At 42.6% G+C, this 22,779-nt stretch overlaps 2 protein-coding genes across 4 annotated transcripts; both read right to left on the reverse strand.

The window, feature by feature from the left end:
* Window positions 1–1,650: 1,650 nt before the first annotated feature.
* LOC116137804 (stress-induced protein KIN2-like) lies at window positions 1,651–4,593 on the reverse strand. Of its 3 annotated transcripts, none has more exons than XM_031423508.1 (3): window positions 4,537–4,593; window positions 1,853–1,921; window positions 1,651–1,725 (listed from the first exon to the last, which is right to left on the reverse strand). In XM_031423508.1, the coding sequence occupies exons 1-3, from the start codon at window positions 4,591–4,593 to the stop codon at window positions 1,651–1,653; spliced, it is 201 nt and encodes a 66-aa protein (XP_031279368.1). The 3 variants fall into 3 exon arrangements, with proteins under 3 accessions (XP_031279368.1, XP_031279366.1, XP_031279367.1); XM_031423506.1 differs by lacking the exon at window positions 4,537–4,593 and adding an exon at window positions 2,028–2,084; XM_031423507.1 differs by lacking the exons at window positions 1,651–1,725; window positions 1,853–1,921 and adding exons at window positions 4,078–4,152; window positions 4,354–4,422.
* A 1,396-nt stretch (window positions 4,594–5,989) lies between these two features.
* Window positions 5,990–22,660, reverse strand: LOC116137751 (stress-induced protein KIN2-like). The gene is made up of 3 exons (XM_031423448.1): window positions 22,607–22,660; window positions 22,239–22,307; window positions 5,990–6,064 (listed from the first exon to the last, which is right to left on the reverse strand). Exons 1-3 carry the CDS (start codon window positions 22,658–22,660, stop codon window positions 5,990–5,992), a joined length of 198 nt encoding a protein of 65 aa, XP_031279308.1.
* Between the last annotated feature and the right edge of the window lie 119 nt (window positions 22,661–22,779).

Here is a 22,779-nt window from a genome sequence, read left to right on the forward strand (position 1 = left end):
CTCATTGTGACTCGGACTGGGCCACATGTCCAATGACAAGAAAATCACTTACGGGTTTCTATATCAAGCTAGGGGGAGTTCTTATTTCTTGGAAGATCAAGAAACAATCAACAGTATATCTATCTTCAGCAGAAGCCGAATACAGAGCCATGACAAAGACGACATGTGAGATCATCTAGATTTTGGGGTAATTGGAAGATCTAAAGGTACAAGTAAGAAAGTCTATCCTTTTATACTGTGACAACAAAGCTGCAAATGACATCGTAGCAAATCCAGTATTCCATGAAAGAACAAAACATATAGAGATTGATTGTCACTTCGTCAAAAACAAAATACACGAAGGGGTGATCAAGACTTTGCACATTCGTACTTCAGAACAACCAGCAGACATTTTCACAAAGCCATTATGTAGCAGACCTCATTCATATTTACTTAGCAAGATTGGAGTTTTTGACATTCACAAACCACAAGCTTGAGGGGGAGTAACGAAATATGGAATGCACAATCATTACAGCTTTTCCTTGATCCTTGCTGGCTATGATCAAGGACTAATTTTGTCATTCAATCAATCCCTATTTTATGTGATTGATTGAATAATTACATTTATTTGTATTCATTATTTTCCATTTTTGCATTTACAAAAAGTGTATAAATTAGCCATTGTACAAGTTCATACTATATGAAAAATACAGAAAATTTTCTCCCTTCTTTCTTCTCTTTGGCATACTTTGGTAATATCAATATCTTGAACTGCTACTCTTTGCCTCTCCATATCGATTCCTGACAGTAATGTCTTACATAGATGTGTGGTCAATTGCCACAATCCTATGAAAGTTAATGAACAAAGAGGAAGATTTGTAATGCTTGTTGAAGCTGCAGGCTAGGAATCAGTAAACGTGTGCTTTTGAGATAACCTAGAAAAGAAGACCTTTGGTAGTTCTTATGAAGATGAATGTCCTTAGTTGGAAGGATTGGAATGGTGAATCGAAGGTCAATTTTTTCTGGAGATTGTGCAGCAGTGATTTACAGATAAATGTTGTTTTTTACTTTATAACAGGAGATAATTACAGTTGTTTGAGCATGATTTTTTTACTTTACATCTTGCTTTTCAAATCTGAAACATTCCTGCATGGCAAGGAGTAGATAGAATTTTTCCTTTTTTGGTTTGAAGTATCCATTATTTTCTTGTTCGAATTGTAGCCTTTTTCATGCACGATCGTTTGCAACCTGTTGAGTTATGATCATTTGCTTGCAATCTGATATATATCAATGGTATTCTTCACCACAATCTGAGCCGATTTCATAAATTTTTGAATAAAAATTGTGTGATATATGGCTACTAGGTCTATTGAATTAATGGAATGTGTTGTCCGAGACTCTTTTATCAGTGACCTGCTAAAAGATTCAGACTAGGGGCATCATATTATTTGAATGCATCTCAAAGATTAGGAAAAGTGATTGAAGACTCAAGACTACAAACAATTCATTAAAGCTCTCTCTTTATGTTCGAAGTACACACCGGTGACAAGAAACAAAGAAAAGAAAAGGACACAAAAAAACAGCCAGCACTTGATGAGCTAAAAAACAAATAAACTGATTAAATGTGTACTATTCGAAGAGGAGCAGGTGGGTGTTACTCATCCTTTGGTTTCATTTGTTGATTCCAACCGCATTCTTGGCAGCATCAGCAGCACCCTGAGCTTTATCCTGCATTTGCTGGCCAGCCTGTATACATGTGTTTATCATTAGTCATGAACTTCAACAACAATTCAGCCTGGTTAGTTGAATGAACTTCAACCGCTTCTAGTCTTTATTCATCTCTAGATGTAAGTTTTTCGCTTTGTATATATACCTGTTGGCACGACTCCTTGGCAGATTGGGCAGCATTATTAGCCTTATCCATCATCTGGCTGCTCTTTTCCTGGAAGAAAATGTAAATATTTACATCATTAAAGATTATGCAACATGTATCATGGATGTTGAATTGGAATTAAGGAATGTTAATGTTCATTTATGTAAGAGGTTACCTGAGCTTGGCCTTTGGCCTGGCCGGCTTGGAAACCTGTGTTCTGGGATTGGTCCATTTTCAGTTTTCTCTGGAATTAACGCAGAAGATAGTAGGAACTAAAACTCAATTGCTTTTATGAGGTAGAACTCATAACCTGTTCCGCTTTATAGTGTGTAGATACCAGGCCATTTTTAGACATCTGTGATGCCATGTGACATGTGTTTCAATATGGTTTAAGTTGGAGCAAATTTGGGCCTTTGGACCAGGGATGCTGTTGACAATATTTTGCTATTTCTGATGTAGAGATGACTAATGCAGCGTTAATGAAGAAACTGCCACATGGAGATCATGTCTCCTATTCTCTTGCTGTGGCTCTAGACTTCTGACTTTATCATCTTCAGCTAGGTGGTAGGATTTTCACTCAGTGAATTGATAACATCTTCCCCTCCAGAAAGAACAATTAATAGGTTTTGGATATTTTTGAAGGTCTTAGCTTTTTGCCATCAGAGATCAGGCTTGAAGCCTCATTGGACAATATTGATTGATTAACATGATGGGAAGAATTATTCTTTTTAGATAACATTGTTTGTAAAAAGTTCATGTTGAATAAACCGTTTTATCTTGCTAAGATTTTAATTGAACCAAGACTATGTGAGACATTTTTCCTAATTGGGCATGTCCATTATCAATAGGTTTCTCTTTGAAAGGTCATATTTTTTCTAAATGTCATGTATCTTCAAACGTTTCCCTTTTGAAGGTCGTGTCTCTTCTAAAGGTCATATCTCTAGAAAATGTCATATCTCTTCAAAAGGTTGTACTCATATCTCAAAATGGTTTTACAAAAGATACCTTCTCATTTAAAAGATACCAACAATCCTATATAAGGAATTGAATTTTTTGTAGAAGTACAATGGAAAAGAAAAACCACTACAATTCTATTAAAACCAAAACTCTCTGCTTTTGTTTTGTGCATAACATAATGAGATTTTTTTTACTGTACCCTAAAGAAATTTGCTGACCCTATTTGCATTAATAAATGGGCGAAATTTCCTTCAAGAAAGTGGCATTGTTATACCCCTCCAAGTTGGTAGTCTATTTCTTGGTTCTAACAAACTTTTCTTGGATTTGGTACTTTAAATTATTCACATATGTCCCTGATAAGTGGTAACTGGTCATTCAAATACAGAGATATGCTTTATTTGAAAAATATAAACAGATAGTCACCTAAGTTGAAACTTGAAACCTCCATGATATTTCTTTAATTATTTGAAATCCTGTTCCTTTTCTCTTTGCATGAAGTTCATTCAATTCAGATATGACACAACAAATATAAGTTTAATTTTTAAAATACTAATGTGGAAATTAATATTAAAAAAAAAAACTGATTCACGTTAAAATATATCCGTTCTCTTCTTGTTGAGAAATTCCTGAGTTTGACTAGGATGGATATGTATCAGTACAATCGTCTCTCCCATATTCACCCAATGCTTTTGATAAACCGGTCGCAAGAGCAGATTAATGGTAACAAGGAATTCTTTTGTTCCATTTTGCTGCTGTTTCGCTGTTGTGTTGTTGCTGTTTTCCTGCTGTTTTCTTGCTGTCTTCCTGCCGTTCTTCTGCCGTTCTTCCACTGTTTTGCTGCTGGATTTTCTCCTGTTTTGCTGTTAATTTGTAATAAATTTTCAACATCCTGTTGAGTTGTGTGATCATTTGCTTGGTATCTGATACATATTCACTTCAATTTTGTTACTCGAGATTCCGAACCCATTTCATATAATCCTTGAGATCGCAATTGTGCGATATATAGAATGTGTTTTCAGAGAATCTTAATTTTAATCATAAAAATAGTAATGAAACAATGAAGGAGCATCACACTATTAAAAACTAGAATCAATTCATTAAAGCTCTCTTTAAGTTGAAAGAACACTCTAGTGACAAGAAACAAAGAAAAGAAAAGGACACAAAAACATCCAGCTCTTGATAAGCAAAACAATGGGAAAAACAAATAACTTAAGGTGAACTATTTGAAGAATATCGAGCAGGTTGGGGAATTACTCCTCCACTGGTTTTCATTTGTTGATTCCAGCAGCATTCTTGGCAGCATAAGCAGCACCCTGAGCTTTATCCTGCATTTGCTGGCCAGCCTGCATACATTTGTTTATCATTAGTCATGAACTTCAACGACAATTCAGCCTGGTTAGTTGAATGAACTTCAACCCCTTGTAGTCTTACAGAGTGTTTTAATTTCAGTAATGTATGTGCTTATGTTTCTGGAATATTTAGAAGATTTATTGTCTGCTAATATATTCATCTCTAGGTGTAAGTTTTTCGCTTTGTATATATACCTGTTCGCACGACTCCTTGGCAGATTGAGCAGCATTATTAGCCTTATCCATCAACTGGCTGCCCTTTTCCTGGAAGAAAATGTAAATATTTACATCATTACATGATTCAAGAATATGCAATATGTATCATGGATGTTGAACTGGAATTAAGGAATGTCAATGTTCATTTATATAAGAGGTCACCTGAGCTTGGCCTGTGGCCTGGCCAGCTTGGAAACCTGTGTTCTGGGATTGCTCCATCTTCAGTTTTCTCTGGAATTAACGCAAAAGACAGTAGGAACTGAACTCAAAACTTAGTCGCTTTGACGAGGTAGAACTCATAACCTACACCGCTTTCTAGTGAATAGATACCACGCCATTTCTAGACATCTGTGATTCCATGTGATGTGTTTCAATATAGTTTAAGTTGGAGCAAATTTTGGCCTTTGGACCAGAGATGCTGACGACAATATTTTGCTATTTCTGTATTTCCGATGTAGAGATGACTAATACAGCGTTAATGAAGAAACTGCCACATGGAGATCATGTCTCCTATTCTCTTGCTTTGGCTCAAGACTTCTGATCACTTTTATCATCTTCAGCTAGGTGGTAGGATTTTTACTAAATGAATTGATAACATCTTCCCCTCGAGAAAGAACGATCAGTAGGTTTTGGATATTTTTGAAGGTCTTAGCTTTTTGCCATCAGAGATCAGGCTTGAAGCCTCATTGGACAATATTTGATTGATTAACATGATGGGAAAAATTATTATTTTTAGATAACATTGTTAGAAAAAGTTCATGGTGAATAGACCATTCTATCTCTTACTCACTTTAATTAGTTGGGCTCAAAGTGTGTTCGAACTCAGGATATCATCCATAGAAATGAGTCAAAGAGTATGAATTAAGTTATCCATGGATGATATCTTGAGTTCGAATGCACTTTAAGCCCCACTATTTGAGGTGTGTAAAAAATTCGAAGTAAATTCGAAGTCCACCGATGGACAAGAACAATACATAATAATACCTTATTCTCAGAGTCTCACTAGAGGAGTTGGGTAGGGGACATTATTGTATATATTTCTAGATACAGAACCTATGTATGATTCCTGCATTTGATAGTATAAGGCAAATGTGTTGAGCAGATGAAGACCCTTTGCTATTGTTGAAAATCTGAAATATGCCTGGCAAGACGTAGATAATAATTTTTTTTTTCTTTTTGTTTTCAGATTTCCTTAAGCAGTTCAAGTATCCATTACTTTCTTGTTTGAGTTGTAGATTCTTTCATGCAGGATGGTTTGCATCCTGTTGAGTTGTGTGATCATTTGCTTGGTATCTGATACATATTCTGATATTCACTTCAATTTTATTACTCGATATTCTGAACCCATTTCATAAATCCTTGAAATCGCACTTGTGTGATATTTATATAGAATGTGTTTTCAGAGAATCTTAATTTTAATCATTAAATTAGTAATGAAAAAATGAAGGAGCATCACATTATAAAAAACTAGAAGCAATTCATTAATCCTCTCTTTAAGTTGAAAGAACCAAAAACATCCAGCTCTTGACGAGCAAAACAATGGGAAAAACAATTAACTTAAGCTGAACTATTTGAAGAGTATCAAGCAGGTTGGGGAATTACTCCTCCACTGGTTTCATTTGTTGAGGCCAACAGCATTCTTGGCAGCACCAGCAGCCCCCTGAGCTTTTTCCTTAATTTGCTGACCAGCCTGCACACATTAATTTGTTTATCATGGTCATGAGCTTCAAAACGATAGATTCATCTATATATGGAAATATAATTTTTTGGTTTGTTTATATATACCTCTTGGCATGATTCCATGGCAGCTTGAGCAGCATTGCTAACCTATCCACCACCTGGCCGGTCTTTTCCTGGAAAAAAAAAAAATGTAAACTTTCATCATCATTATCGTTCACGTCAATCATAATGTGTTTTGCAACAGAAGAAACCCATTCACGGATTGCAGCTAACCTCACCTGAACTTGGCCTGTGACCCGCCTGCTTGAGAACCTGCGTTCTGGGTTGGTTCATCTTTCAGTTTTTTTTTTTTTTTTCAGTGAAATTAAAAAACACAAAGTAAATTACTTAGATGAGGAAGAACTCATCTCCAAGGATGATTTATAGTGTGTTGGATGGCACCCCATTTTTAGAAATACTGAGGCATGTGGTTGAAGTAGGAGGATTTTGAGCTTTGGACCAGGGATAGTGTTGACAATAATATTTGCTATCTATTCAATTATTCAAAGTTGGTTACACTTCTTTACTAGGAGAAATTACGCAACCTTCTCACTTTTTTTTTTCTCCTCTACCCAAATGTATGAACTATCCCAACTAGGGCGGGTAAGTACCCCTGCCACAAGTTCTCTTGTATGGTTTAAACCCCTAACATATAGATAAAGTTCGTCTCACTTGGAGTCCAGTTATCAACTGGACCAACCTCACGGTTGCATACCTCCTCATTTTATACGGTGAGATTGTTCAAAAACATAATGGCATATGTCCACTTATTTGTCAAATTCTAATATTTTATCCACCCTTATCATATAATCTGAATGACCATCACAGAAGTAGTTTTGAAAATTAACGGTACATATTTTGATGTTATTCAACAGTCTCATCATGCTTTTGATCCACATAAAACATATGGAATCGTTGATTTACTTATTATATGGAACAATTAAAATGCTTATAAAAGAGGTAATCGTGTTATAATACAAGAAGGGTGTATATGATTGTTATACCCGGGAAAACAAAGGCTGACGTGGGATGATTCGCATTACGGTGACCTGCCCCCGTCAGGACAATGTACGCACGTCAACCTGCAATAAGCATGAGCTCACACGCGTCCGTTTCTCTGCAGCGAGACATGCAAAGTCAGCTTGGAAAAAGGGAAAACGGGACGTGAAGACGATAATATCCTGACAATCACACCAACCCGTAGATTTATTGATGATTCACGCTTCAATTCGATTAAAATGTAGAAAACCTCACCATTAAGGGGGTTGGTTCATTCATAACCCAGAGATAACTCTCTCTCTCTGTAAAAAGTAAGACAAAGTTCTTTTATTAACTCTCTTGTACGTCAGTCCGCTTAACGCCCTGACCACACCAACATCAATACAAACGATTGATGTAGGATTTGCTACCTTAGCATCCGAACCACTTAAAAACCCCTTTTCATTTATTTCTGTGAAAGGCATCCATTGTCACGAGCATAAAATTCATAAAACAGTGTCACCCACGTGACAATTGGTTGGTGCGCAATCGAGCATCAACAGTTTGGCGCTAGAAGGAGGGCCTGATTTAGCGTCTATCCTTCATCAGGAAACCTTTGACCTATTGGTCTCACACTCTACAATGGCCCCCAATCTGAACCTGAGCAGGGGAATCAACATGCAGAAGGAGTCCCCCCAGCCCAGAGGGGCACCCCTTCCAACGCACCCTCCAGTTTCGCAAAATGCTGTTGGGAATACCCCAACGGCTCCGCAACTGGACCCTGTCATTCGAAGCTACCTGGAGAGGTTCGACAATACTCTCCAGACGGTCAACCAGAGTTGGACCGTCTGGACCAAGGCATGTCTGTCCGCGACAACCGGTGCGGTGCAACCGCCAAAACACCTGCAAGCCGCGCGAAAGCACGCAAAGGGAATAGCACGTGCGCGCGCACTGCACGCGAAAGCGCAAGGGTAAGCAAGTGGCAAAAAGCAAGCCTCCAAGCTCCCAAGGCCAGCAAGTACAGAAGGCCCCGCAGGATATCGCAAAATTAAGACTCGGCGAAAAAGTGAATCCCGAGCTGTCCACCACGTCGCAACCAAACCCAGCGAAAAGCTGGGCGCGATGATCCGATCACCACCAGCAGGACGATCCCCATCGTTCTCATGCGGTGGCCACCACACCTCGCGGGGCGGTTCATACCACCGCGGGGGTCGTGAAAGTGCCCCCGTTATCCACCACCTTCGCGCGTCTCTAGTCGCGTGTGTCGAGCGCGGCTGGAAATGCGGGCCGAGTGAGGAGGATCCGACCTCCGAACTGTCCTGACCGCAACCAGGGGCCGGCTCGCATAGGTGAAAACGACCCCCATTTGGCCCCTTTACGCAGATTGAGGAGCTCCAGCGAGCTCTGGATAGGCTGAGGAGCAGCAAAACGACGGCGCAGGTCGCCTCTACATCCCCGTTTTCCCTGAAGTATTAGCTGCTCCGCTTCCACCAGGGTTCAGAATGCCAGATATCGACCGTTCGATGGAAACTACATCCGCAGGATCATTATATGAGTTCAACGACCTGATGGAGCTCCACCAGGTTTCGGACCTTGCGAAGTGCCGCTGCTTGCTGTGACACTGACCTCTCATGCCAAGCGTTGTTTTAGGTCGCTCTCGGCGGGATCTATCTGTTCGTGGGCTCAGATGACACAGCGTTCCTCCGGCATTTTCAAGCCAACCGAAATTCAATGCCTTTGAGCTACCTCAGCAATATAAGGCAAGAGAGAGACGAATCCCTGCAGTCTTATATGATCGTTTCACAGGAGCTCAACAAAGTGGCTCACGCACCAGAAGAGTCCATCCGAACTCTCATAATAGCGGAGTTCCCCGCAAACCGACCTGTGGAAAGAACTGCAGGCTGAGGACAACATTTCCCTCACCAGGTTCCACAGCCTGGCAGAAAAGCTCTCCGGTTGAGAATTCCCTGGCAGCACTCCGTCGTCGCGACCACGGCCCATCCAGCAGCACGCCTGGTCGGAAGATAACAGCGAGCTGATCGCAAAGAGATACTGCCGATCAGCGAAAAGGGAAAAAACCCCGCTATGGCAGAAAATTCCTATGCTCCTGTCCTCGTCGCGATCGCGACGCGACCCAATTACTCCCTGAATGTGTCCGTATCCGCAATCCTCGACAAATCCGAGGAGGCCAGCTTGCTCGGCGAGCCCGAGCCCATGAAACCCCTACTACGCCAGGAACGCAAAAGTATTGCCTTACCATCGGGATAATGGGCCCTCACTGATGTGCCGAGCTCTAAAGCACTATCGAAAGCTCATCAAGAAGGGCACTTCAAGAGTACATTGATGACTCCCGCAAAGAAATCAAGGGGAACGAAAGAAAAAACGCCGTGATCGCAGCGGCTACGGCAGTGTTAACATCATCTTCGGGGGCCCGCACCTCGCAGAAACACCGGAGCGCAGGAGCGATATGCTCGCGAAGCGTCGCACGACCCGATTAGGGTAATGAACACTTCGCAGCACCTCAAAAACTCAGAAAGAGGAACCGTCACCTTCTGTGAGAAAGAGGCAGCTCGCTTGCACCACCCTCACGAAGATGCCCTGGTAATCACCCCTCTGATAGGGTGTCATAATGTCTGCAGAATGCTTGTGGACAACGGAAGCGCTGTGAACATTCTGTTCAAATCCGCTTTCGATAATGAACCTGGTCGAGGCCGACCTGAAGCCAGCCTCGATGCCTCTGTATGGTTTTACAGGGGATCACCTGATCCCCAATGGAACGATCCAGCTCCCAGTCACGCTCGGCGATTACGACGAAGTGACTAGGGTTACAGAATTCTTGGTCGTGGACTGCCCATCAGCCTTAATGGATCTTAGGGCGACCTCACTGAGAACTTTCAGGGCAGTCACTTCCATTTATCACCTCAAAATGAAGTTCCCCACTCCAACGATAGGAGGTAACGGATCGCAGAGCGCATCTCGCGAATGCTATGTAAAATCGGTCCAGATGGCCACAAGGAAAGGGCGTTACGCGATGTGCACCACGCCACCTAGGGCATCACCGGACCGAGCCACAGCCTGGTCCGACAAGGATAACATAGATCCGCGAGTTTAGGAAATCCCCCCGAGCGGTCCGGTGGAGGATCTGTCCGAGGTGTCGGTTGATCCAAGGAACCGAGCCGAACGCTAAAGATCGAAGCTGTCTCAGCCCCAGCTCGCCTCTGAGCTAATAGCTCTTGAAGAGAACATTGTATGTGTTCGCCTGGTCGCAGCACAGACATGGTCGGGATCGACCCGAACGTTATTTGTCACCCCTGAACTCAACAGTGAACTAAGCCAGTTGCCAAAGAGAAGGGCAATGGATCCGGAGCGGTACGCCGCGTTAAAATCGGAAGTGGAGAACCTCTTCCGCAATGGGTCTATTCGCGAGGCTCTCTATCCGACCTGGGTTGCTAACCCGGTTCTGGTCAAAAAGCCAACCGCAAGTGGCGAACCTGTGTAGACTTCACGACCTGAATAAGGCTTGCCCAAAAAGAAGCTTCCCTCTCCAAGAACGACCAGCTCGTTGACGCCACTTCGGGGCACGAGCTGTTAAGCTTCATGGATGCATATTCGGGATACACCAATCCCGTGTATAAGCCAGATGAGGAGCATACTACCTTCATCACGGACCGGGGGCTTATTGCTACAAAGTCATGCCCTTCGGCCTCAAGAATGCAGGTGCGACCTACCAGAGGTTGGTCAACCGAATGTTCTCCGACCAGATCGGAAGGACAATGGAGGTCTACGTGGACGACATGCTGGTCAAATCCCGGCCGCCACGACCATATTTCGCATCTCGCTGAATGTTTGACATACTCCGACCTACAGAATGAAGCTGAACCCTCTTAAGCTTCGTCGAGTATCATCAGGAAAGTTCCTAGGGTAATGGTAAATCAGCGAGGCATAAGGTGAACCCTGAAAAGATCCAAGCCCTACTCGATATAAAAGTCCGACCAGCAAAAAGCAGGTCTGAGTCTGAACGGGCAATAGCGGCACTTAGTCGCTTCATATCGAGGCTAACAGACCGCTGTTTACCATTCTTCAACGTACTGAAAGCCAATAAGAAATTCGAGTGACTTCCGAATGCGAGCAGGCATTCCAGAGTATAAAGAGCATCTGGGGAGCCACCACTCCCTCTCTAAGCCACTTCCACAAGAAATCCTGCTCGTCTACCTGTCCGTGTCTCGTTCGCGGTCAGTGCAGCTTTATACGAGAAGAGGAAAAAGTTCAGTGGCCAGTATATTATGCAATAAGCGTCTATCGGGTGCCGAGATGCGTACCCGGAAATGGCACTAGCTTTTGCCCTGCTGGTCGCGTCCGAAACTGCGACCTATCTTCCATGCCCACACAATTAATGTAATGACGAGCTACCCTCTCGGCAGTCCTCCAAGAACCAGAGGCCTCGGTAAGCTGCAAATGGGCCATGGAATTGAGCCAGTTCGACTTAAGGTACACGCCTAGGTCGACTATCAAAGGGCAGCTGTGCAGACTTTATCTCGGAATTCTCCTATCACCCGACGAGCGACAACAGTCGCGAAGTCGGGCAAAACTATCAGAAACCTGTCGACGTGGAACCTCTACGTCACGGTCATCGAACAGAAAAAAGCTGGTGCGGGTCTTCTCCTAGTGAGTCCCGAGGGATCCGAATCCTGGTATCTCTCGATTCGGTTTAAAGCGACCAACATGAGTCCGAATACGAGGCTCTGCTCGCCGCTGCGGCTCGCTAAAGAAATGGGTGCACCGCTCATTTTATAGCGCTCCATGCTGGTCGTCAACCAGATCCTAGGGGAGTACCAACTAAGGAAGAAACATGATCCGCTATCTGAAAGAAGCTAAGGTCTCTTTGGGGTCGTTCAAGCACTTTGAGATCGCTCAGATCCCCAGGAAACACTCATAAGCGGACGCCTTGGCAAAAATTGCCTCGTCATTAGATTCAAGGCTCCTGATAGCATTCCTGTTCGCTTCGTCAGCGCTCCAACAATCGGCTCGACCGAACAGGCCTGTGAACGAGGTTCAGCCAGATTCCTGGATGACTCCCTTGTCCAATACCTCAAGGATGACCTTGCCCATTGACAAGGTCGAGGCAAGGGTCCTACGAGTAGGTCTGCTCGTTTCACACTCATCGGTGATCAGCTGTACAGGAGAGGATTCAGTGCCCACTCCTCCGATTTGACCGCGAAGAAGCAGACTACGTCATGAGGGAAATTCACGAGGGGATCTGCGGTAACCACACAGCAGCTCGGTCTCTGGCGAACAAATTGTTCGCCAGGGATACTACTGGCCCCGCATCCAAGAATGCGAACAACTTCGTCAAGAATTGCGACAAATGCCAACGGTTCGCGAACATTCCGCGAGCCCCATCTCACGAGCTGATCACTATGACTAGCCCATGGCCGTTTTCCATGTGGGGATCGACCTCATCATCGCCATGCCAGTTGGGAAGGGAGGATCAAGTATGCCGTGGTCGCGGTAGACTACTTCACGAAATGGGTCGAAGCCGAGCCGCTAGCCGCGATCACGACCAGAAAGCTGAAGGACTTCGTTTTCAAGAACATAGTGTGCCGCTACGGAATTCCTCACACCCTTATCTCAGACAATGGAAAACAGTTCGATAATGAGGAGTTCAAACAGTTCTGCGACGAGCTGGGCTCCATAAAAAATTTGCCTCAGTCGCCAGACCGCAGGAATGGCCAAGTTGAAGCAGTCAACAAGACCATCAGCACACCTTGAAACCAAGCTCGGGGCAGCCAAAGGAAATTGGCTGACGACCTCCCCGAAGTCTTGTGGGCGTACAGGACAACTCCAAGGACCTCCACCTCGGAAACTCCATTTTCGCTAGCTTGGCTGTGAACCATGATCCCTGTAAGGTCGGAACCGGTCACTTCGGAGGGACCTGTATATGACGAAACCGAGCGCTAATGAGACCAAGTTTGGACCTGGTCGAAGAACACCGCAACAAGGCCTCACTAAGGATACGGCCTACCAACAGCGAGCAAAAAGGTTCTTCGACGCAAAGGTCAAACAGAAGACTTCCAGGTCAAAGACCTGTACTAAGGAAGTTCTCCTCGACTAGAGAACCGAGTGCGGGTACTAGCCTAACTGGGAAGGTCCATACCGATCGACAAGGTAATCATACCGGGGACCTCCTCTTAAAGGTTGAACGGTTCCAAAGTACCCCGAGCTTGGAAGCCGAGCACCTCCGGCCGTACTATCATGTTACGTAATCTGACTTAACTCACTATTTTTGTAATTTCCTTTTTAAGTGTTACCGTGTTCGCTTAAAACAGTTCGTATTGTTCTGTTCGCATTTGTAGACATTTATGTAAATCGCAAATTGTAATTGTACACACATATTGAAAAGAGCGAACTGTGATTGAATAGATAACTTCATTTACGGGAAAATTCAAAAACCCGATTACAACAAAGACAGTTTGCTACGCCTAAGGTTGGTCGGGAGGTCCTTCGGCCAGAGCCACCAGCCTGGTCGGGTCCCTGAGCGGCCGTGGCAGCCTGGTCGTCCTCTTCGGCCATAATCCCAAGGTCCCCTGCCAACCCTCCGAGGGCGGACATGTCCAAGTCCGGGTTCCTTGCTCGCAGGTGTAGATACACTCAATCGCCCAGTCCGCGCCTTCTCCTCCACTCCTCTGACTGATTCTGCATTTCGTCAGTTAGAGAAGCGACCCTAGCTTGACTTTCCTGGAGCTCGGCCTCAAAGCTAGCCTTTCTTGCTCGGAGACCTGTCTATCCTCTTCAGCTCGCTGAGCCCGTGCAAAGGTCGCCTGAAGCTCCTGGTCCTTTCACCGACCTCTCTAGAGAGCCTGGCAGTCGTCCTTTGAAGTTCTCTGACTCCCTCGGCACGCCGATCGAGCTCCGCCCTCTGGAAGTCCACTGTTCGCTGAGCAGCGTCCTTTTGGTTAAGGTACCTATTCCTGCTTCACGCTTGGGTCCTTTCCGCTTCAACGGACTCCAGGTTCTGCTTCAGTTTCGCGACCTCCGCCTCCAGTCGCTCGTTCCTTGTGCGCCCCCAGCCGCGTCTTCTCCATGGACATCCTCATCGCAAGCAACCCCTGCGAGCAGTATGAGGTTAAATAAATCAAAATGGATCAAGGTACAGCTGGTTTACCTTGCTCAGATGCTGAAACGAGGTGGCCATCAGTCGTCACCCGCGTCTGCAAATTCATTATACGACCCCGATACTCGCTCTCGAGCAAGCCATATACAATTGGCTGCAAGTACTCGGGCAGACTCCCGAACGAGTCCAGAACAGGGGCGTCCTTCGCCTTGTCGCCAGTCACTGCCCCGCTCGTGGTTCCTTTCCCGGCCTCCTGGATCTCTTGGCGCGTCCTGAGGGGCTCCTCCTCGATTCGGTCTCAGATTCTTCGACCTGACCTGTTTCCTTTTCTTGGACCTTTGGGCCGAGCCTTCCGCCTGGGGCGAGCAGGGGGTGCTGGAGCGACCTGTTCTGTTCTGGTCGCTTCTTGTGCGGACGAGGCTGCAAGGCGCAGAAGCTCGCAGCGGTTGTGCGGGAATGCGCGAGCAGCTTCGGCCTCCCTTTCCCTCTCCCTCTCCCTCCTTGACCGGGAAAACAAATGGCGCTCGGCGGGACTGCCCACTCCTTTGGGGGCATGGTCTCTGCATTTAAACTGTCAGTAGGGAATTTATCCACCACACCAAAAGCTACCAGCATAACTCACCGTCCAAGGGTTCTAATGATGCCTTGTCGGTGAAAAAACCGTACTTCCTGGTTCGCGGTCGTCACAAGCTTCCTCGCGTCCCGCTTTCCTCGTCTAGTCTCCGAAGGATAAGAGCCTGCTCGGTCGGCGAGTAATCTTGGCTGTCGTTCTATTAACTGCGTAAGAAACAGTTGTTAGCTAACGATCGTGCGAGCAATTACAAATCCGCAAAAGAAAACATACTTGGATCCTGAAGTGGCGGTGACCGTTATAAAAGAAAAGAAAAACTTGTCTCGTAGGCCCCCGCATTGCTGGATAGCTGTGTTCCCCGCACAATGTTAGTTCGCCGAGACAAGTAGTAAGATCCTTGTCCCTACTCTTCTTCAGGTATTAGGCGACACCGAGCTCCAGCGCCGACGGCTCGCCCACCGTTCTCGCAGACACGCAATGAACATCGCAACAGCGTGACATACGCGTTTGGCGTCAGCTGCATTGGTGCGATCCCGAATGATCCAGGACCGACCTGATGAAAGGATGGAAGGGAATCTCCCCTCCACCCTTGAAGATCTCCTCAAGATCGCGGCAAGGCCGTCGGGTGGCGCCGTGACGGCCTAGTGTGGTCGAGGAACACCTCGTTACGGATATCGAACTGCCGCTTTATTCTGGCATTTCCTCGGAGGTATAGGACCGAATAGACGTCGAGAGCTGCGTCCTCGGGACTCCCCGCGAGGACGAGCTGGCTCCTCCCTCGGTCTGGATGTTGACGGTTCCATTCCATCTGCAACATCGACACATGGTCATTTGGGCCTTCATGTTGTCCCGCGACAGCAAACCAATACTTAAAACCAGAGGTGATTCAGCCGCCATCCACGCTCGAACCAATAACCGTCGAAACTCGCGTGAAACACCGGAAGACCCAATGCCGTGGTTCGACCAAACCATACCAAAAAAAAAAAAAAAAAAAAAAAAAAAGAACCTTACTCTGTGGTATATGAGCTAGGCCGAGACTCGTTCCGGTTGCCTGAAAAGCATCGTCGGGAGAAAATGGTTCTTGTTTTGCCAAAGTTTGTCACTCAAGCGAAAGAAATTTCGGTGACTTCATCTGAAAATACCAAGTTTTATATGGATAGCGAAACGACGGTTACCACCCCTCGAGTCGAAACGGCAGTTCCCTCACCCTCTGCATTCAATGCGCCCCCATGTCGCCTTAAATGACGTAAAAAGGGGCGCCATTTCAAACCCCGTCGCATTAAATGCAGTATTAGGGCTGTCAGTTTCAAACCTTAAACGGTCAATTGTCAAAACGGCGTCGGTCATCATACCGCACATTAATGTGTCTGACACCGCTGTAACGCATGCGAGCGCCTGACAGCGCGGGGACAGATTCATTGAATTACTAAGGAGCGTCCGACAGTCCAGGTCGCTGAGATAAAGATTGTCAGGTTCGTTTGGCAAGGGATCGCGCGAGGTCGCGCGAGACCGTGTTCGCTACGAGTCTTTAGGCGAGCTCGTCCCATCCATGTCGCGACCAAAGTCTCCAGTGTGCTTATTTCCAAGGCTCGTTCCCGAACCTTAAAAACTAGGGCTTCTTGTTATACCCGAAACAAAGGCTGACGTGGGATGAGTCGCTATTACGGTTGACCTGCCCCCGTCAGGACATGTACCACGTCAGACCTGCAATAAGCATGGAGCTCACACGCGTCGTTTCTCTGCAGCGAGACAGCAAAGTCGCTTGGAAAAAGGGAAAACGGGACGTGAAGACAAATAATATCCTGACAATCACACCACCCGTAGATTTTATGATTAACACGCTTCAATTCGAATAAAATGTAGAAAACCTCACCATTAAGGGGGTTGGTTCATTCATTACCCAGAGATACTCTCTCTCTCTTGAAAAAGTAAGAACAAAGTTCTTATTAACTCTCTTGTACGTCAGTCCGCTTAGCGACCTGACCCACACCACATCAATACAAATCAGTGGACGTAGGATTTGCTACCTTAGCATCCGAACCACTTAAAAAGCCCCTTTTCATTTATTTCTGTGAAAGGCATCCATTGTCACGAGCATAAAATTCATAAAACAGTGTCACCACGTGACAATTGTTTGGTGCGCAAATCGAGCATCAACAATGATATACCAGTGTATTAGGTTCTTCATATGATAACAATAAATTTATACTATATAATTATTTTTAAAATTCATTTGTTAGAATAAATGAGAAAAAAAAATATTCATATACCATCCATATTTTTATATAAAGTGTTGAGCTTAAGAAGAAGCTCAATACTCTTTTTGAGGTTATTAAAGTGTAAAATTTCAAAATATTCTCTTTATATTTTATAAATTTAACTTAATTTATTCTTGTAGAGTTAAACAATTTTTGGTAAATTAATACTAGAAATTCTTTCTCATTTTTCTAATCAAACAACTAACACCTTTTTCATAAAAATATATTTTTATAAACTCTACTCGAACAAACTGTACCAAACAAATCTTTGATCGGCAATTGAGCTAAGATGTTGTTTATCCATAGATGTGAAAAAACACTTGACCTAAGTTTGGTCTGGCCTAAAATGATTATATATAATACTACCTCACAAACATCTCTCAGTAACACCTCTCACTAACCATGTAACAACTCGCAACTGGCTTGGTCACCGAAACCATGTTAGACAGACAGGACCCATGCAAGTTGACTAATTAGAAGCTGACACATCAGATTTGTGAGAGAAAGTTAATGATAAGTGTTTGTCAATGTAGTATTACTCAATATTGTATAGTGTTTTGAAAAATTACATATAACCACTTAAAAATACACTTAACCCAAGTACTAGACAACTTCAAATCAATAAAGTAAAATTTTAAAAAGCTCTCAAAAACCAAAATCCTATGTCCAACTATCTTTTATCATTTATGTAGCAAAATACTCAGCAACCCCTGAAAATTAAACACAAGAAAATTTTCAAAAAGACCCTTTATCCCGACCAAACCCAACCCGGCCCAGCCAGAGTATTAAAAACACGGGCTTGTAATTTTTCCTGGCCCTAACCGGACAGGCCCTTTTAGAAAGATAAGGATTTTTTCCAGACTCACAAATATTTATTTCTTGGTACACCCTTTTTTACTAAAATGTTGAGGTGGGCAGGGACCGGTTTGGGACTGGTCTCAAATGGGACCAGTCACTCATGGGCCTAGGATCGGTCCCAAGCCCATGAGAAAAATTAGGACCCGGACTAGGCCTTAGGCCTGGTAGGGACTGGTCCTATGGGCCCAGGACCGGTCCTAGGACCAATCCCATAAGGCTTGGATAATTAATTTTCCCCCCTCAATTTTTTTTATATTTTGGGGGCAAAATGAAATTTTATGGGGGTTTTTAGTATTTTTTAGGGGTAAAATTTATAAATTTTTTAGACTTAGAAGATTTTTTTTTTTTAATAAATTTTGTAAAATATCATTTTAGCCCTCTTAATTTATATTTATTTTCAAATTAACAGGGGGTTTTATATAATTTGGTAGGGGACTATATTGAAAAAATATAAATTTTTTTGAGCCCAGGCCTGGGACCTTGGAGGAGGGCCCGGGCCCTCCTCGGGACCAGGCCTCCTAGGTCCGGTCCTCTCGAGGACCAGTCCTAAGACCGAGTTTTAGAGTTGGGCTTTTGGGCCTGGTCCCAAATGTCCAGCTCTACTAAAATGTATAAAATGGAAATTATTTTATCCCTTGCATAATTTATTAGTATCCCGCGTTATTTAGTTCATCCTAATTATTATTTAAAACCTCAATTAATACCAAAAATACCTTGAAAGACTAAGAAAATGTTTTTTTTCTTTTTTTCAAGGCTTAATCATTCATGGAGTCAATCTTCCACATCTGTATGAAATCAATAAATATTTTTCTTTATCGGTTTTTTTTTTTTTTTTTTTTTTTAATCTTTATGACATGTGTCTTCTCATTTCCGATTGGATCTCTTAGCCACTCTTTTTTTTTTTTTTTTTTTGTGACCGAGGATATCGGACAAGTTTGTGCGTACCTCAATTAACCTTTGGGATCCTAAAGTTAATGACCGAGTTAACCCTCCAATGGCCACCCCTAAAAGCAATTGAGAGGAACCAAACTCAAATCTCTTGGTAAGACACTCAAAAGTTCATAACGCCCCACCTGGCCACTCAAAAGTGGTTCTAACCAGTTTTATTGCTCAAACAAGTTTAATGTTGTTGAAATGAATGCAAACATGGTCAATTATGAAACAATTGGTCCAGTAACATTAATTATTTTTTCTGGGATATAAGCTTTAATTTTTCTTTGATGTTGAGCAAATAATAGAATGTTGGACTGCCATCCTATATAAATATGAAGTAAACAAGAGAGATGATATTCTAAGAAAAAAAAAAAGATTTCTCATTATATTCAATTTTAATTAATTGAAAAAAAGAATGAAGAAACATAACTACAACATAATCTCGTCTTCCTCTTCATCATCTCAAAACAAAAAAAAGATGAAAAATAAAAAAATTTATTAATTCTGATGAGAAGAGCTGCTTGGATCCTATAATTCTTCATTTGTTCATTCCAATGTGGTTCTTCACAGCATCTGCAGTGTTTTGAGCTTTCGCATGAACTTGCTGCGCCGCCTACAAAAAAATGCATATCCATTTGTAAATTGTAAAACTCAATAAAAATCATAAAACAATTAATTCATCTAATTTTAAACATTGAAAAAAGGCATAAATTAGTAGGTAATAATGTATAATCACCTCGGCATGAACCTTAGCGGATTGTGGCATTGTTTACCTTGTCCATCATTTGGCTTCCCTTTTCCTGGAAGAAACATGAAATGAAAGCAGTCAGCAGGTCTTTTTCTTTTTTTTTTTCCACTAAAAATAAAAAGGATTACTGTCACGAGCTATTTGGGCGTGCTTTCCAAACAACTCGAACTGTAAAAAGGCCTTGTGGTGCATTAGGTGCAGGCGCAACAGGGTCTCACCCTCTCGACCCCCTTTCCAAGGGACTTAGGCCTGGTCATCATTGAGTATGCATCTCCTAAACAACAATAGGTCATCGGATGCCCCATTTTCAAACGTTAATGAATTTTCACGTAGCATGACTACTCACCTGGGCTTGGCTTTGGCCTGGCCAGCTTGGAAAAATGTATTCTGAGAGTCCATGTCTCACTAAAGATTTCTTCTAATAACACAACACTTTAATTGAAGTAGTTTAATTGGTGAGTTTGATCGAGGATTTCATTCATAATTTATAGTCTTCAAGTATCAATCAATTGCTTGACAAGGGATGGCAAAATGAAGTGGGTTCTTGACACTTGGCATCCAATGGTTGAAATTGGAGAAGTTCAGGCCTTTAGACCAGGGCAGCTGTGAATAGTCTATTATTCAAAGTTTATAGTTGGATTTTGATAAAATACTCTGTTTTGTCTAGATTTAAAATGATAAAAGCCAAACTTTAATGTTTAATATGATTATAATTTCATCCATCATTTGCTTAATAAGGTTCGAGTTCAAGTTTGTCATGGCACATACATGACCGAACGTTATTGTTTTTTATTTCTCAAAGATTATAGGGTTTGAGGAGTTCCAGTTTCAAAATTTTGAAATTCTAGTCTCTCATAAAAAATATTGGTTAAAGATTATATTTTTACTTTCCAAAGTTTTAGAGTTTAGCAAGAACTTTGACTTCGATTCTTTCTAATTCGAGCTCCCTCATGAGCACTATAGTAAAGGTCATTGTTTCTTATTTTATAAGGATTGTAGGGTTGGATAAGGACTCCAATTTTAAATTGGTTCACAAGAGCAAATTCATGGGCATCTACATAGTTAAAGACCATCTTTTATTTTATGAAAATTATAGGGTTCGACAAGAACTTTGTTTTGAATTGGCTTCACAAAACCAAATTTGAAATATCTCATATCAGAATATTACCCCTAACTATGGATGCATATTGTACTCTTCATTTGCAAATTTGCTTTATAGCTCACAAAGATCAGTGGCCTTTTTTTTTTTTTTTTTTTTTATCTTCATGAATTGTGCACTTCTTCGTCTTCGGATTGGGTCTCTTAGCCACTTTCTTATTTGCTTAAACAAGCTTAATGTTGTTGAAATGAACAATATATGGTCAATTAAGAGGATTGGTCAGCAACATTTAGCTTCGTTTGGTTCAAATTGGGGGTTTTGGAAAAGTTTTTTGAAAAAAGTTGAATTGGGCGGGTATTACGATGTAGGATTATAAATTAATAAAATACCCCTTATGTTTGTTTTTTTAAAATACCCCCTATAATAAAATATTAAAAGTTAACAAAAAACACCCTAACCCACCCTCAAAACCCCCAACTGGCCACCACCCGGAGGGGGTCGGAGTCGCCTTATGGTGTATGACCGTTGGATCTTACCGGTCATGCGCCGATATGGCCTTTTCCAGCTATATCCACGGTGGATCTAGCCGACAAAGGCCAGATCTACGGCCAGATCCACGGTGGATCTGCGGCAAAGGCCAGATTGGTCGTATTTGCTCAACGACGGCAACAAACGGTCGTCGTTGATGGTCAACGATGACCGTTGTTGGGCGTCGTGCACGACTGTTACGGCCAAAGATCTGGCCGTCAACGGCCAGATCTTTGGCCTTAGATCTGGCCTTTTCCGGCAGATCCACCTGGATCTGGCCGGAAAAGGCAGATCGGGACTACCGGCCAGATCAGCGGTAGTGCGCATCCTACCAGATTCCAGCCATTTTCGGCGGGTGGGCGGAATCTGGTAAATGTGGATTGTTGGGGTGGTTGTAATTTTAAAAAAATATTTAGGGGTATTTAATTAATTAACAAATAGTAGGGGTTTAAAAAAAATTGAAAATAAATGAAAATAGTATTCCCAAAAATAAGAGTTTTTGGGTATTTACTGTTTAACTTTTTGGGAATATAAGATAGTTTCCCAATCTTGAACCAAATGAAGCCTTAATTTATTTTTTTTGGGATTATAAGCATTAATTTTTCTTTGATGTTGAGAAACTAATAGACATGTTGGAACTGCCAATGCTATATAAAATATGAAGTAAACAAAGACATATATTCTAAGAAAGAAAGGATTTCTCTTTATAATTCAATTTTAATTAATTGAAAAATTAAGAATGAAGAAACATAACTACAACATAATCCCCTCTTCCTTCATCATCTCAAAACAAAAACAAAGATGAAAAGCTCAAAAATTATTAATTTTTGATGAGAAGAGCTGCATGGGATCCTATAATTCCTTCATTTGTTCATTCCAACTGTTGTTCTTCACAGCCCGCAGCGTTTTGAGCTTTCGCTTGAGCTTGCTGCCCGCTGCAAAAAAATGCAGTTCATTTGTAACGGTAAAAATCGATAAAAATCAAAAAACCATTCAATTTCACTCTAATTTTAAACATTCGAAAAAGGCATTAAATTAGTAGTTTATAATATTATAATCACCTCTTGGCATGAATCCTTTGCGGATTGTGCAGCATTGTTTACCTTGTCCATCATTTGGCTTCCCTTTTCCTGGAAGAAACATGAAATGAAATGCACTCATCAGGTTTTTTTTTTTTTTTTTGGGTAAAAATAGAAGGGATTATTGTCACAAGCTATTTGGGCTGCTTTCCAAACAACCCGAATTGTAGAAAGCGCCTTGTGGTGCAATAGGTTCGGGTATGACGAGGTCTCACCCTCTCTGAAGCCTCTTTCCAAGGGACTCGAGCCTAATTCACCGATAAGTACGCTTCTCCAGACAACAATTAAATGGTCCGGATGCCTGATTTCCAAACGTTAATGAATTATCATGATAACATTTTACTACTCACCTGGGCTTGGCCTTCGGCCCGGCCAGCTTGGAATCCTGTATTCTGAGAGTCCATGATCTTCACTTAAGATTTCTTCTTAATAACACAAACACTGTTTAATTGGCGTGTTTAATTTGAGGATTTCATTCATAATTTATAGTCTTCAAACATCAATAAATTGCTTGAAAAGTGGA

This window comes from Pistacia vera, unplaced genomic scaffold, assembly GCF_008641045.1.
Source record: "Pistacia vera cultivar Batoury unplaced genomic scaffold, PisVer_v2 Contig333, whole genome shotgun sequence".
NCBI lineage: Eukaryota > Viridiplantae > Streptophyta > Magnoliopsida > Sapindales > Anacardiaceae > Pistacia > Pistacia vera.